Source organism: Limanda limanda, chromosome 15 (assembly GCF_963576545.1).
Source record: "Limanda limanda chromosome 15, fLimLim1.1, whole genome shotgun sequence".
In the NCBI taxonomy this organism is placed as follows: Eukaryota; Metazoa; Chordata; class Actinopteri; order Pleuronectiformes; family Pleuronectidae; genus Limanda; species Limanda limanda.
In genome coordinates this window covers 2,939,407-2,952,742 of record NC_083650.1, presented here as the reverse complement: position 1 = coordinate 2,952,742, position 13,336 = coordinate 2,939,407, and the positions used below count along the sequence as shown (strand labels likewise).

At 40.4% G+C, this 13,336-nt stretch overlaps 1 protein-coding gene across 1 annotated transcript; it reads left to right on the top strand.

Moving 5' to 3' along the window:
* The first annotated feature begins 336 nt into the window (after positions 1-336).
* LOC133021113 (dual specificity protein phosphatase 19-like) lies at positions 337-12,909 on the top strand. The gene is made up of 6 exons (XM_061087888.1): positions 337-498; positions 1,129-1,374; positions 5,399-5,445; positions 7,434-7,586; positions 12,165-12,348; positions 12,607-12,909. The coding sequence occupies exons 2-6, from the start codon at positions 1,146-1,148 to the stop codon at positions 12,759-12,761; spliced, it is 768 nt and encodes a 255-aa protein (XP_060943871.1). The 5' UTR covers positions 337-498; positions 1,129-1,145; the 3' UTR covers positions 12,762-12,909.
* Positions 12,910-13,336: the final 427 nt, after the last annotated feature.

The window sequence follows — 13,336 nt, the reverse complement described above, 5'->3', positions numbered from 1 at the left end:
ACATAGAGCAAAGAACAAAAAAGGACTAAAGAGACAAGCGTGGAAAATTGCAGTAGTTGTTTGAAAAGTAAAGTTAAGGACATGACTAAAATAAATTCAAATGTGCAGTAAGATGTGCAGTAATTTATGATCCTAGTGATGGATCATGATCGTGGATCCTGATCACGGATCGTGGTGATGGATCGTGACCATGGTGATGGTGGATGGTGATGGTGAATCGTCTGCTAGAGAAATCTGAGTTCATAGTGAACACCATAATGTCCTATTTCTCTCCCGGGTCACTTAACGCGTCGTGCTGTTGACGCAGCTTCCGACTCAGCTGATCGTTTGTGTTCATTCTGGTTTTCAGCGTCCATCGCTGCAGCAGAATCTGTCTCACTCCTTTATCTCGTGTTCTCTGAACTCCAGCTTCTGCGTGTTATCATTTACACCTCAAGCTCCGATGGTTGAAGGATTTCCTGGATTCACTTTGATTTCAAACCGTTTAAATCAGATCAGGTGGGTGCACGAAGCAGGGACATGTCAGAGCTGTTATTCAGAATCAGCATTCTCCTGAAGTGAAAGTAGCACCACAGTGTAGGAATACTCATTTACAAGAAAAACATGTCACTCAAGCAGAGCAAATGTATTAGAATAAAAAAACATATATATATATATGCTTGAAGTACCACAGTTAAAAGTACTCGTTGTGCAGAATGAACCATGCACTTGTATGTGATATACGTAACTAGTGGATTGTAATTAGGCTGCTGATGCATTGATGACTACATCCTTTTAATGTTGCAGCTGGTAAAGGTGGAGCTTATTTTATTGTTTTGTATAGTATTTATTTGGTATTGTGTGAGTTCCCCCTATACTCATCATCATGATGTATAAGTTGTTATATTTTGTCCAATAAGGTAGATCTACAGAGTACTAAAGTAATCTGATAATGCTATAAATAAAGTACAATACTTACATCTGAAATGTGGAAAAAGAAGCAGAAACTTGTAATTCAACAATACCTCAAGTTTTGGGGGGCTTTAGCTGTATTTTATACTGTATTACACAAATTATACATAAGTGTGTAGTTCTTATAAATGAAGTTAATTAAGTGTTTTAAGTGTTTGTTACTCCTGTCTATTCCAGCTGTAAACCCTGGTACGATGCAGTCACTGGGTCAGGAGATCCACGGCTTCTCCAAAAACCGTCTGAGGAAGCAGTGCACGCGTGTTACCACGGTGACGGGTCGGAAACTTCTGGAGACGAGGAGCGACGGGGCCGAGGGAGAGGTGGAGCGGGTGGAGGAGCTGGAGGAGGGAAGTGGATGTGGATTTGTAGAAGATAAAAGTCTGGACCTTCAAGTTGGTGTCGTTAGATCCTTCCTGCTACTGGGTAATATAAGTACTATTACTACTACTACTACTACTATTACCAACACCCTCACTATTACCATGATTATTATTAAAATTACTGATATTACTTCTTCTATGACTGCACATACTACTACTGCACTACTTCAATTAAATGTCACACCAGTGCTATTACCATTTAGGCTACTACATCAAAACTTGCATCACTATCTCCTGTTAGTAAGATACTACTACAAATATTCATATTAATTCTATATATGATCATGTAATAGTTATTTCCTGCTCTTTGCTACTAACACTACTGCCACCTTTATAACCTCCACCGCAGCTGGTCCTACAACCACTGTCACAGCTGCCTCTAGTTAATGGTAAATTGAACGTATTCATATGGAGCCTTTCTAATCTTAACGGCTATTGAAGTACGTTATATTAAATGTCACGTTCACTCATTCACACAGTTAGTTCATTCTATTCACACACCAGCGGCTCAGCGATGAGTGGCAGGTTGAGGTACAATGTGTTTGACATGCAAACTGGAGGAGCCTGGGATGAAAGCTCCACCTTCAGATTAATGGAACCCGACCCTGCCACTAGTTCTAATAATAATAATATTAATAATAATTGTGGGGACTTCAAGTAATACGCAAACGTTACTGAGAGGCTGAGGTGTTTACGGCAGTGTTAGTGGGAAAGCCTCAGGGGAGCTTGTGAGGAGTTGAGTGTCTGACACTATCAGTTTCACAGTCACTAGTCCACAAAGGCACGAGGTCACGGTTGTTCTAATAATAAATAAATAAATAAACTCCTAATAACAAATAAATCAATATCATTAATTCTGAATTGGTCTCAGGGAGCGCGGTGCCCTGCAGCTGGAGGACGCGGGTTGACACCCTCAATGTCAGCATGTATCCGTCCTGCTGACGTGTCCTTGGGCCTGACATTGACTCCTTCTCCCAGCGCGGGGGTGCAGATCGCTCCTGATGCTAACGCTGCGCTCTGACCTCTCGGCTGGAGAGAGTCCAAAGCAGAATATCTCAGCAGGGATCAATGAAATATTACATCTGTTAGATTACGTAGAGGTGACTTTTTTTCACACGGGGCTTCGGCGCTGCTGGAATCGCATGAAGCTGCTGCTGATTTCCCCCAAAAAAAATACACGCTAATTATCCTCTGTAGCCGCCGTGTCTTGCACCACAGCCGTGTTGACATCAACTTGATTTGACACTCAGCTGTACTTCTGATCGGCTTCTAGAGTATTGTGGAAATTGCCTCCTGTCATTGTGGATTTTCTCACAGCCTGCCATTCAAAAATTAATAAACACACATTTGATATATTTTCCACAGTAATTTAAAGCACTAACTCGACTTGTCAAGGAAGCTGCCTCTTGTCTGATGCTCTTGTCACATTTGTCATATCATGAATATATATAAATACACACTTTGTTCATCCTCAGCTGTGTTTAGCAATACACTGTGATCTCAGTGTCTGATGGATTTACAGTCATATCATTGGTAAATTCCAATTGTATTCATTATTTTGACACACACGTAAATGAAATATATATATATATATATATATAAAGTATATAGTGGGCAGTGGACCAAACTAAAACAAATCAAAGTTCACGTTAAATACATTTTCCTCTAAGATGGTTCCTGTCATTTTGTGTAGTTCTTATCACACTGGTGTCTAATCAAGTGTTCATGTTTGGTTTTAATTATTTATTTGATGATGTAAAAACAAGGTAAACCATCATGATTGACAGCTGAGACAGGCACCTGATTGGCTAGGCGTTCCAAACCACGACACTTCTGCACATACTCTGGCTCGATATGACCATATTACCGGTGCAAGATGAAATCACCTGTAATAATATGTTTAGTATTTCCTCTCTATCTGAGTTAGTTGACAACTTAAACAGCACTCCTATGTCTTTGATTTAAATATGGAGCAACAGACAGGAGTCAGTTTCCAGTCTTTATGCCAAGATAAGTTAACCTGGCTGCTACCAGTCCAACTTTTACTACAAGTATTTCTGTTTTATAGATGGCTGTTAAAGAAAACAACAAGCATAGGATTTTATTTAACACGGTAACTTGTTTTCTCTGCTCAAAACAATAAGTTTTTAAACCTTGAAACAGACAAGCTGTAGGTAGAATACATCTCCTTCACTTGATTCACTTCACAACCTTAAAATGACACAATGTGGAGATAGATGCTTCTCAGTGGAAAACAGCCGTTTTAACCCACAGGAAAAATCAATCCTCAAACTGCAAAACTACTTAATTAATGTCTCACTTTATTTTCAATCTCTTGGGGCAAAGTCGGCCACTTAAAGACATTAACAACCGCCGGCAAATCGAGCCAAACGTCAAGCAAATATATTATTTTCTTTCTAAATATAGAATTAAAATAATTGTCAACCTTTGCTATAAGAAGAAAATAGATGATGGGATATGCTGTCTCCAGTTTAGCAGACTGAACATGCTCCTGTGTCATATTTGTGTTGGAAAAAGATTTTTTTAAATCCTGGCATCCTGCATCATTTCACAGACGTGTCAGTTTGAATCTTTCCTCTCGACACTGATGAGGCTCATGTGCCGGTGCTGGCTTGTTTCCAGAGATGCTCCATCCCTTTCGGATTTAGACTTAAGCCTCAACCCCATGAATTTGGCATTATGTGGAAGTGGCTTGGCGAATGCAAAGAGTGCATACATGAGCGACTTTAAAGGCTGTGAGCTGCTGCAGAGAATCTGGTGAAGGCCTGCGATCGTATTCTGTTTCCATTCCTCTCTTATTATTTTCCAGCCCTTGTCATTAAACACCACTATGAAGACGTATCTGTCGAATTGAATTGTTGTATGGGTCCTTCTGATTTAATTTCCTCTATTAGTCTTAGAGCTGCTTCCTTTGCTGCATTACTCATTGACACTCCTGCTCTTATAAAGGCTGTTGTCACTTTGATTTGATTCCGTTCCTGTTCTTTCTGCTGGTTTCCGCTGACTGAAATCAGACTGACTGTACAGATAAGGGTTTCTGATATATTGTGGCTTTTGCTTCATGCTACTTAACTTTAAAACACTGTGTAGCAGCAATTTCTACTTAACTGCTCCTGGTGGCTGAGTTCGGTTTGATTCTGACAGGTGCATAAAATATGAGGAGTAGAGGTTTGTCCAGTTGGTCCCTTTGACCATTTATTGTAGAAAATATGTTTTACAATTTGCTTGAAACTAAAACTAAAATACATTAAACTAAAGAGTCTCTCGTAGAGCACATCGAACTTCACAAAACACGGTCAAAAAAGTGTTGCCTTGCTCAGCCACGCCCAGATGCTCTCGTAGCTGGCTCCTTAAGCCTTTCCCCTTGGCTCCACCCTCCGCCTCTCAGGTTCAGTTCAGGTGTCCTTTAGGTGGGGTAAAAACACCTAGGGACACAGTGTCACTCACACACACTCACACATGCATGGCTAATAAAGAAAGATAACATAAAGGTTAATATGGCTCCTACATACCGGCCCCTAATTGTGTTTGTAGAGGCAAAGACAATTATTTAAATTACAAATGAGCCATTTCTATTTGCAGTTTACTTATTTTCAATCATTTGGCAATCTTAAACATAATCTCAAAATATGAACTTGGACAGTTTATGTGATTAGATTCCTCTCTTCATACGCTGATTTTATAAGGCTGCAACTAAGCAGTTTTCAATATCATTCATCTGTTAATTATTTTTTACAATTAAGGGATTAACAGCTCAGTTTTTAAAATGTGTGTAAAAGTATAATAAATACCTGCCACATTTTTCCAGAGCTCTGTTGATCTGAAATCCAATGATATTCAATTTAAATTCTACCAAAACACAGAGAAACCCTGCAAATCGTCACATTATAGAGGCTGGAATAATGTAAATGTTTTGGTAAAAATGATTTATTTAAAAGATGAATCAACTGACAACTCCCTGAATTACTTTTAATGATTTTTGTAACTGTTGGTTTAGTTTCTCAAAGTATTTTTTTTAATTCGCAGAGTTGTTTCTGTCTTTTCAGGCTCTCAGGATGCAGCCCACGACTCGGACACCCTGCTGAGATGTAAGGTCAGTGCAGAGGGATCAATAGAGCGGGCCTGCCCTCGCCTTGTTGTGATGATATGTGCGGTGACATGAGATTAGAGGCAGCCGCGTACGTGTGCCTCTCTCGTGTGTCGGCAGCAACCAGCCAGCAGCCGGAGGAGCTTCGTGACTCATGCAGTGACAGTGTAGCTCAGTAGAGGGAGTAAATGATTACAGTAAGTCTCAGCGCTGCTCCTCCACATCAGAGGAATGTGACGACTCCTCTCTGCAGTGGCTGCTCCCAGGCACCGGCATATTGCTGCCTGTGCAGTCTCACCATGATGAATTGGAGAGATTACAAATACCTTCACTTTCTGGGATGAAATCTTGACTGGCTAATAACCAAACCAGCAATAAATTACCAGGTAGCCTTTAAAGCCCAGGAGATTTGATAGCAGGCCCCAGAGGATGCTTTATAAAGACCTGCCCTCACTGGTAAAACGTTTAATAAACATTTAATGGTGTCGGAATGAAAAGGCCGTAACAGTAAAAATGTAGTTTGTGAGGAAATCAAATCTGTAATCTGGAGAGTCAATACACAATGAAGACATTTACATGCACGTCCATTCACTCCCTGTTTGCATGATTCTCATATTATCCATTATCCATGTCCGTGGAAGATTGTCTTCTGCTCTTCCACATGTTAAACACACTTCCCGCACATTTCTGCATTGACTGAATTTCCTCAATGTTTAAGGATAAGTTTGGTTTCCAGCTGCATGAACTGCAACTCTGCTCGATTTAGCTTCTCCATCGAATCTTGAGAAATGGATGAGAAGAGCGACAAAGAAAACGAGGATCATCTGCTTTGCGGAAGTCCAGACATTTGTTTTTGTGTCAGAGATAGAGAGGACCGAAGTTATTTTGTTGTATTAACTATTTCTATCAAGGTGTTATTTATATTTGTGTAAGTATTTTAATGTTGTACAGTTTTATGAAGTTTGCTATTTTATTCTACTTTTGTTTGAAATTTGAACATCCAGCCACAAACAACAAAATTAAAAAACAGTTACTTTTGATCAATGAACAATCTCCTTGTCAAATTATCAAAGTATAATCTATACAAGGATTTTCTGATTGAAACCAGAATACTAGTTATATACCATCCTGTTTTCTTATCAAAGAGAAACTGCCATTATTCTAATTTTTATTGTTAACGATATATTTGCTTGACATTTGGCTCAATTTGCTGGTTGTTGTTAATGACTCTAAGTGGCCGACTTTGCCCCAAGAGATTGAAAATAATGTGAGACATTTAATTAGGTAGTTTTTCAAGTGCATGGATTGATCCAGTTAGCCGGGCATTGTAGTTATGAGAAAATATGACCTGAGTACATTATGCATTTGTTGGGTTCTATTTTCAGTAGCAAATTAATAAGTTTGCTCTCTTCCAGCAGCGTCTGTGGGATCAATTCATAATAAACTGTGATGTGTGTTAATGGTAATGAAGGTACATGTTGCACAGTGTGGTTGCACAGGTTTGGTTTATCAGACTTTGGATACACACACAATAATTGTTAGTAGAGTTGGATCAGTTTATTGCTGGTTCGGGCATTTTTTCCTGGGATTTGTCGACAATAATAAAAAACCTCTAGCACCAGACTCATCCTGAAACCTAAAAGAATCAATGTTGGATGTTATGAATGGTCGAGAGGCTGCAGACATCAGAACAATTCAAAGATGCAGAGGAGGAGAGAATCCAGCTCTCTGAGGGAAGCTAAATTTAAGTGAGAGTAGACAGGTACTGCAAAATGAATTGGAGCCATCTGTCTTCCCCCCCTCTCCCTCCTTTTCTCCCTCTCGCTCACCTTCTTTCTCGCTCTCCGTCTTCGTGCCCTCGCTCCCTCAGCCAAGTTCAGGCCGTGTCATGTCATCGCTGTGGCCGACCGTCGAATATGTCTCACTGTCCTGCCAAAGCAAAAACAAGCCAATGCTCGAGGGTCATTTTCTCCCATCGTCTTTGTGTCCATCAGGTGTCTCATGTGCTCAACGTGGCCTACGGAGTAAACAACCTGTTCCCAGATCAGCTGGTGTACAAGACGCTGCAGATCCTGGACCTCCCAGAAACTGACATCACTTCTTATTTGGAAGAATGCAGCTCCTTCATCGACCAGGCTCGAGAACAGGTACACACACGGTCTGCGTCACACATTGAGAGTTGACAGAGGTGGACGAGTCTTGGAATTCACAGTTTCCTTAAAACGTCAGAGAGAAAAGTTATTTTATTCAGTTTTGGAACACGGTGGACACCATTACCAAAAACTATAGTAATGCACATTCCTAGCTTACTGTCAGTGTCGGATGAATTTGAATTTCTTGCCACAGCAATGAAAATTCAGAAAATTCAACAAGCAGCCAGTGCCTCCATATCACATTCAGGAAATGCGCTGCCCCTCCGTCCACTTAAAATCAATTCCAGTAGCATGATATGATTCGATTACATCAGCCAAACCTAAGTTTAAATATAACTGCATCTGAGAGCTGCATCCAACAGAGTAAAACTAAAGATAATACCAGACTAGTTGGGTTAAAACTAAAATAGCTTGAATTCTACTCGAATGACTTTGTGTTTTTAAGTTATTATACATCCAAGCAGACACAAATAACACGTGGAGTTCCCCAAGGCTCCGTTCCAGGGCCTCCTCTGTTCATCACCAGCTCAGATTAAGGAAAACAACATCATTATTCAGATGAGATACAGGTTTACGTGACCAAGCTTTGAACAAGTAATGACATTTTTATTCACTTAAACAAAGATAAAGTTAAGCCAAATATCTAAGAGACAAGGAAGACAAATTGAAAGTAATTTCTCAGAGACCTAACACAGTCACATTAAGACAATCACCTGTCTTCTCAAGAACATATTAAAGGACTTTAAAGGTCTCAGCAGGATTTGGAAAAGACTTTACCGCTGTAATGCTGTGTTTACAGGTCTTTAAAAAAAAGACTATCAGCAGCTGATTCAGAATTCTGCTGCTCGAGTCCTCAATGAGATCAAGTGAGTGGATCACGCTGGTCCGGTTCTCAGATCTTCACTCTGGCTTTCTGTCCATCAAAGAATTGATTTCATAATCCTGCTGTTGGTTTGGAAAGCACTGGATGGTTTAAGGCCAAAACACGTTTCTGATCTGCTTGTGAAAATATAGAGAAGCAGTTTTTATGCTCTCCGATCTGGAGCAAACTGCCAGAGAACTTCAGGTTGGTTTTTGTATTATATCTATTTATATAGGCTAGATGCATATATCTTATGTCACATTTACATTTTTGTTTTGATGCTTTTACACATCCACACACTGAATAAGAAGCTTCTCCCAGTTCCTAAATTAGATTTTCTTCTTGCAGCCTTTACCAGAGACTTGTTACGGGTCCTGGCTTGATAAAGACTAAGTTCAGCATTGAAACTACAAACTGTTGTTATCACATATCAGTTTTTTGAACAGACAAACAAACAAGATTCAGAGTATTATCTAATGAGCACTAGAAGTTCTTGTAAATGGACTTTGTCAGATTTGGAGAAAGAAACAGGCTCTTCTTCGATCTCTATGCTAAACCAAGCCGACTGGCTGTTGCTTCATGTTTACTGTACAGACATGAGATGAGTCAGTCTTCAGAGAAAGGGAAAAGAAACATATTTCTCAAAATGTAAAAATACTCCTTCAGGTCAGGAATCATCAGTATTATCATCAAAGTTTGTCGAATGCCCTTAAAGTAAAAGCAGCCGTCAGTCTTGTGTGTTTATGTCGTATGTAATTAGATTAATTTACATCCGAGGTTCTCACAGTGGTAGGTGGGCCTCCACAGGGGTCTCAACTCAGTTCAGGGGAAAAATACATTACTTATTACATTAGTTATCAAAAGGTATTATTCTGGAAACGTGTCTGATATGGATAAAGAGATTTCACTGCTTTTCTCCCATTCCCGGAGTCAGAGACTAATAAGAGCTTCAGGACAAAACCTTCTTATGTTTGTTGTGGTCTCGAGTCGTGTCCAACAGCAACATGAAGCTCAATTGTTGAGTGCCTGTGGGATCAAATGAAATATTCGTGATCCCAAAGGCAGCCATGGATTGAGCAGGAGGGGTCCGGGGGTCTGAGGGGAGGCTCGCAGACACAGACTTCAAACCCCCCTGATATACATAATTCTGATACATTCTCAGTTTCCTTTAAAAGCTGAATCTTAAATCAACACTAGAAAACTTTTTTAAAACTTAAAATACGGTTTGATTAAAATGAGTTTCATTCCATATTGGCTACAATGCCCCCAAAGGTGGTATTGCGCTGTTTCGTGTGTTTCGTTCATGGTCATGTGCTTTAAGAAGACAAACATGAAATGGTTTCATCTATTTCCTTATAAGTATCTCACGTCGAGGATAAACAAGCCATAAGAAGTCATGAAAAACCAGCGTCTATCTTCAATATTCAGCCGAAAAACTTTAAAACTATGAATAATTTTAAACAGAGTTTGGCAGATTGGTTTTAGCTGCTGCTCTTCTGGTTCTATTCACCTCTTAGCTGTGTTTTCAGTTCTTGGACATGGAGCCCAACTACATTAATCACCACATAAGTCTATAGACGGCGCTGTTGCTCAGTAATAGTGACACAGTGTTGCTTTAATGCTTTAATTTGTTGAAGTAGAGATGAGTTTTACTACTACTGGGAAAATATCCTTTTGGAATATTGTGAAGAGGTGAATAGAGTGAGAAGAGTGGTATGCAATTGACATATCTGAGTGAAGTTTGATCTAAATTCTACTTCGGTTAATGCATTTCATCATTTTCCACCGCTGACAGATTCTGACACACAAACACGAACATCCACAGTCGACTTTCATTGTTCCACCAGGTAAAAAAAAAAAGGTGTCAAATCTATTTAAACCTTTTTGGCTCTTCTTTCTCCCCGGAGGCTCACGCAGCCTGAAAATGCCGTCTTTTATATCTGCCGGCTAATTTAACATGTCAGTGTGCACATGCAGCTCTCCTGCCTGCTTACTGTACGCCGTCTACACACACATCCAACTGTCTGTTTATCTGGAACCCGGCACAAAGACCAGGCGGGTGGTCGGCATACCTATTAAAAGACCACGCTGGGGCCAGTTAATGTTGAAAGTCAAAATGTTTTCTGCTCGCATTTAGTTTCCCCCTCACATGCTGCATGTAAAGGGATTATTTCCTGGAAGCGACGTGCATTTCCTCCCCTCTGTGTGTGTTTGTGTGTGTATCTGTGTGTGTGTGTGTGTGTGTTTGTGTGTGTGTGTCAGGAGATTGACCGTAAGCAGAACGTAATGTGATGTGAGCGCTGATATGAAACCACTCAGCTCGAGCGCAATGAAATATCAGCAGAACAAGAAACTCTGACAAAACCAAATTACGTCTCCATGTTTGCGGTGATGGATTATCTGGCTCAGGCAATTTTCAGTCTGTAGAAGTTTTGTGTTTATGTTTTCTTTCCGGGGAAAAAGAAAACAAGAGCTGATCTGTAACTGTACTGACTGCAGGCCCCGGCAGAAATATTACAACCTTTCTGATTGATGGAAACCTGTAAAGGACTGATATTGTTCTCTGTGTGTTCTATACGTGCTTCAATTGATTGTATCTTCCCCCGAGGAGCCGTCTGATTGGATTACAGCACAAATAACAGCAATAACGTGTCAATTATGGTGAGCGGAGTGCTGCATGTGCGCGTTCAGCCAATTCAAATCCTCTGCCCCTCAATGGGTATGGATTGACGTGTGATATCAAAATGTGCTGTACAGTTTCTGTTCTGCTCCACTTCAGCCCGGGCAGAGACTTCATCCAGCTTCAGAGCCGAGGGCCTGCACGCATTGTCTAAAGATGTGGCTGGAATTTTAAAAGTTTATTTTCAGCCAGACACTCGAGGCGGTAAAATAATTACATCAGCATTAATATTAATCGTATCACAAATTTGTTTTTCGCACACACACACAAACACAGATTTCATGCTCTGACTAATGCTGCTTTCAGAGATGGTGACAAGTCAGAAATTGCAGATTTTCACAAGTTGTGAAAGAATAACAGTTCAAGCTGTGAAGACACATCAGCATGAACACTACACTCGCTCATTAGAACGTGACAAGTCGCCATGTGGATGAATTAACACTCAGATACCAGCAGCATGAATCCAGGATGTGAATATCTGGAAATCTCGGCAGATAAAACAGGTTTAAATCATTTGTAGTTGAGGTGAATCGCTCTTTTAATCTGCTGCTAAACAGCTGAACCTGTCAGTTTGTCGTACAGCTGCATTAATGGCTTGAACTTTCTGAACCATATTATTATTTTGCAAAATTGCGTTGTGAACATGATTTTAGGTTCAGATAAATTCATGTTTCTTCTCCTGAACGTGACCACTTGTTCATCTGGGGGGTTGTAAAAAAAAAAAAAAAAGACCAGGATTTCCAGGCTGTTCCCTTTTTCTTCGGTGCTGCGTTCACGACTGTAATTATGAGCAGCCAAGTGGAAAAAGGTTCACGTCAGCCTCTGACTTGTAATTCCAAATAGCAGATATTGTGAATTTCTGACACTGACAGCGTCTCCCACTGGGTGAAGGGACCTGCAGACGTTTATCGCGCGTCGGCTGAATGGCTGAAAATGCACCAACTCAAATCAAAATAAAATATCATCAACAAATCAATCGAACTTCTCTGTTTCCTGTTTCCTGTGTTACGTTCCTCTTCTCTCTCCACAGGGGGGTGCTGTGCTGGTCCACTGTAACGCCGGCGTGTCACGCTCCTCCTCCGTTGTGATTGGCTACCTGATGTTGCGGGAGGGGCTCCTGTTTGATGATGCGTTCAGCCAGGTGAAGCTGGCGAGGCCCTCGACTCGTCCGAACCCTGGATTCTACCAGCAGCTGCAGAGCTACACACCAGGGAGTGTGTAGCTGTTTGTCTCACAGAACATATTTTGTACTATTTTGAATTCTTATCAATGTTTTCATCAGCCTAAAGAGAAAATTAGATATTCAAGATATGTTTTCTGCATTTAAAGAATGTACATGGTCTTTTTTCTGTTGCCAAATGCCCAGTGTGTCTTTTCTCTGAGGTTAGCGTTAATTTCTATGTTTTCTAATTAAAGGACGAACCCTTTTTCCTGAGTTTCAACTTCCTTTCTTTCTCATCTATATAAAACAGCTACAGCATCAATTCAGGTGAAGCTGGCGAGGCCCTCGACTCGTCCGAACCCTGGATTCTACCAGCAGCTGCAGAGCTACACACCAGGGAGTGTATGTCTCACAGAACATATTTTGTACTATTTTGAATTCTTATCAATGTTTTCATCAGCCTAAAGAGAAAATTAGATATTCAAGATATGTTTTCTGCATTTAAAGAATGTACATTGTCTTTTTTCTGTTGCCAAATGCCCAGTGTGTCTTTTCTCTGAGGTTTGCGTTAATTTCTATGTTTTCTAATTAAAGGACGAACCCTTTTTCCTGAGTTTCAACTTCCTTTCTTTCTCATCTATATAAAACAGCTACAGCATCAATTCTAATGGCCGACCTCGCTGCTGCATTGCCTCTATCAATTTCTCAACTTTGCAAAGGTAACTTACCTCGCCGCCTGGATATAATTAGTTCGTTATTAGCTTGTTAGATACTGAGGGAGAAGTTGGTTCACATTTTAATCAACAAACGCCGCGGGGACGAGCGTCTGACACCGAAAACCCACGGAACACAAAGGTGTCTTCGCCGTTCGAGTAGAGAAAGTGAACGTGGGGCAGGTGTGTGTGTGTGTTTGTTGTTCAGCTGAGATCATTTACTGATAATTATTGTTCGGGATTCATATTCAGGGAGTTGGCAATAACACGTCACATCTACATAGAAGATGTTCTGGAGCTGTGTGCAATTTAAATACATAAGGGAAG

Bases quoted from the DNA above. Each gene is read 5' to 3' on its own strand.
- LOC133021113 (XM_061087888.1), top strand. From the start codon at position 1,146: ATGCAGTCACTGGGTCAGGAGATCCACGGCTTCTCCAAAAACCGTCTG. The intron at 1,375-5,398 runs GTAATATAAGTA...CTGTCTTTTCAG, and splicing joins TAGATCCTTCCTGCTACTGG to GCTCTCAGGATGCAGCCCAC. The intron at 5,446-7,433 runs GTCAGTGCAGAG...TGTGTCCATCAG, and splicing joins ACACCCTGCTGAGATGTAAG to GTGTCTCATGTGCTCAACGT.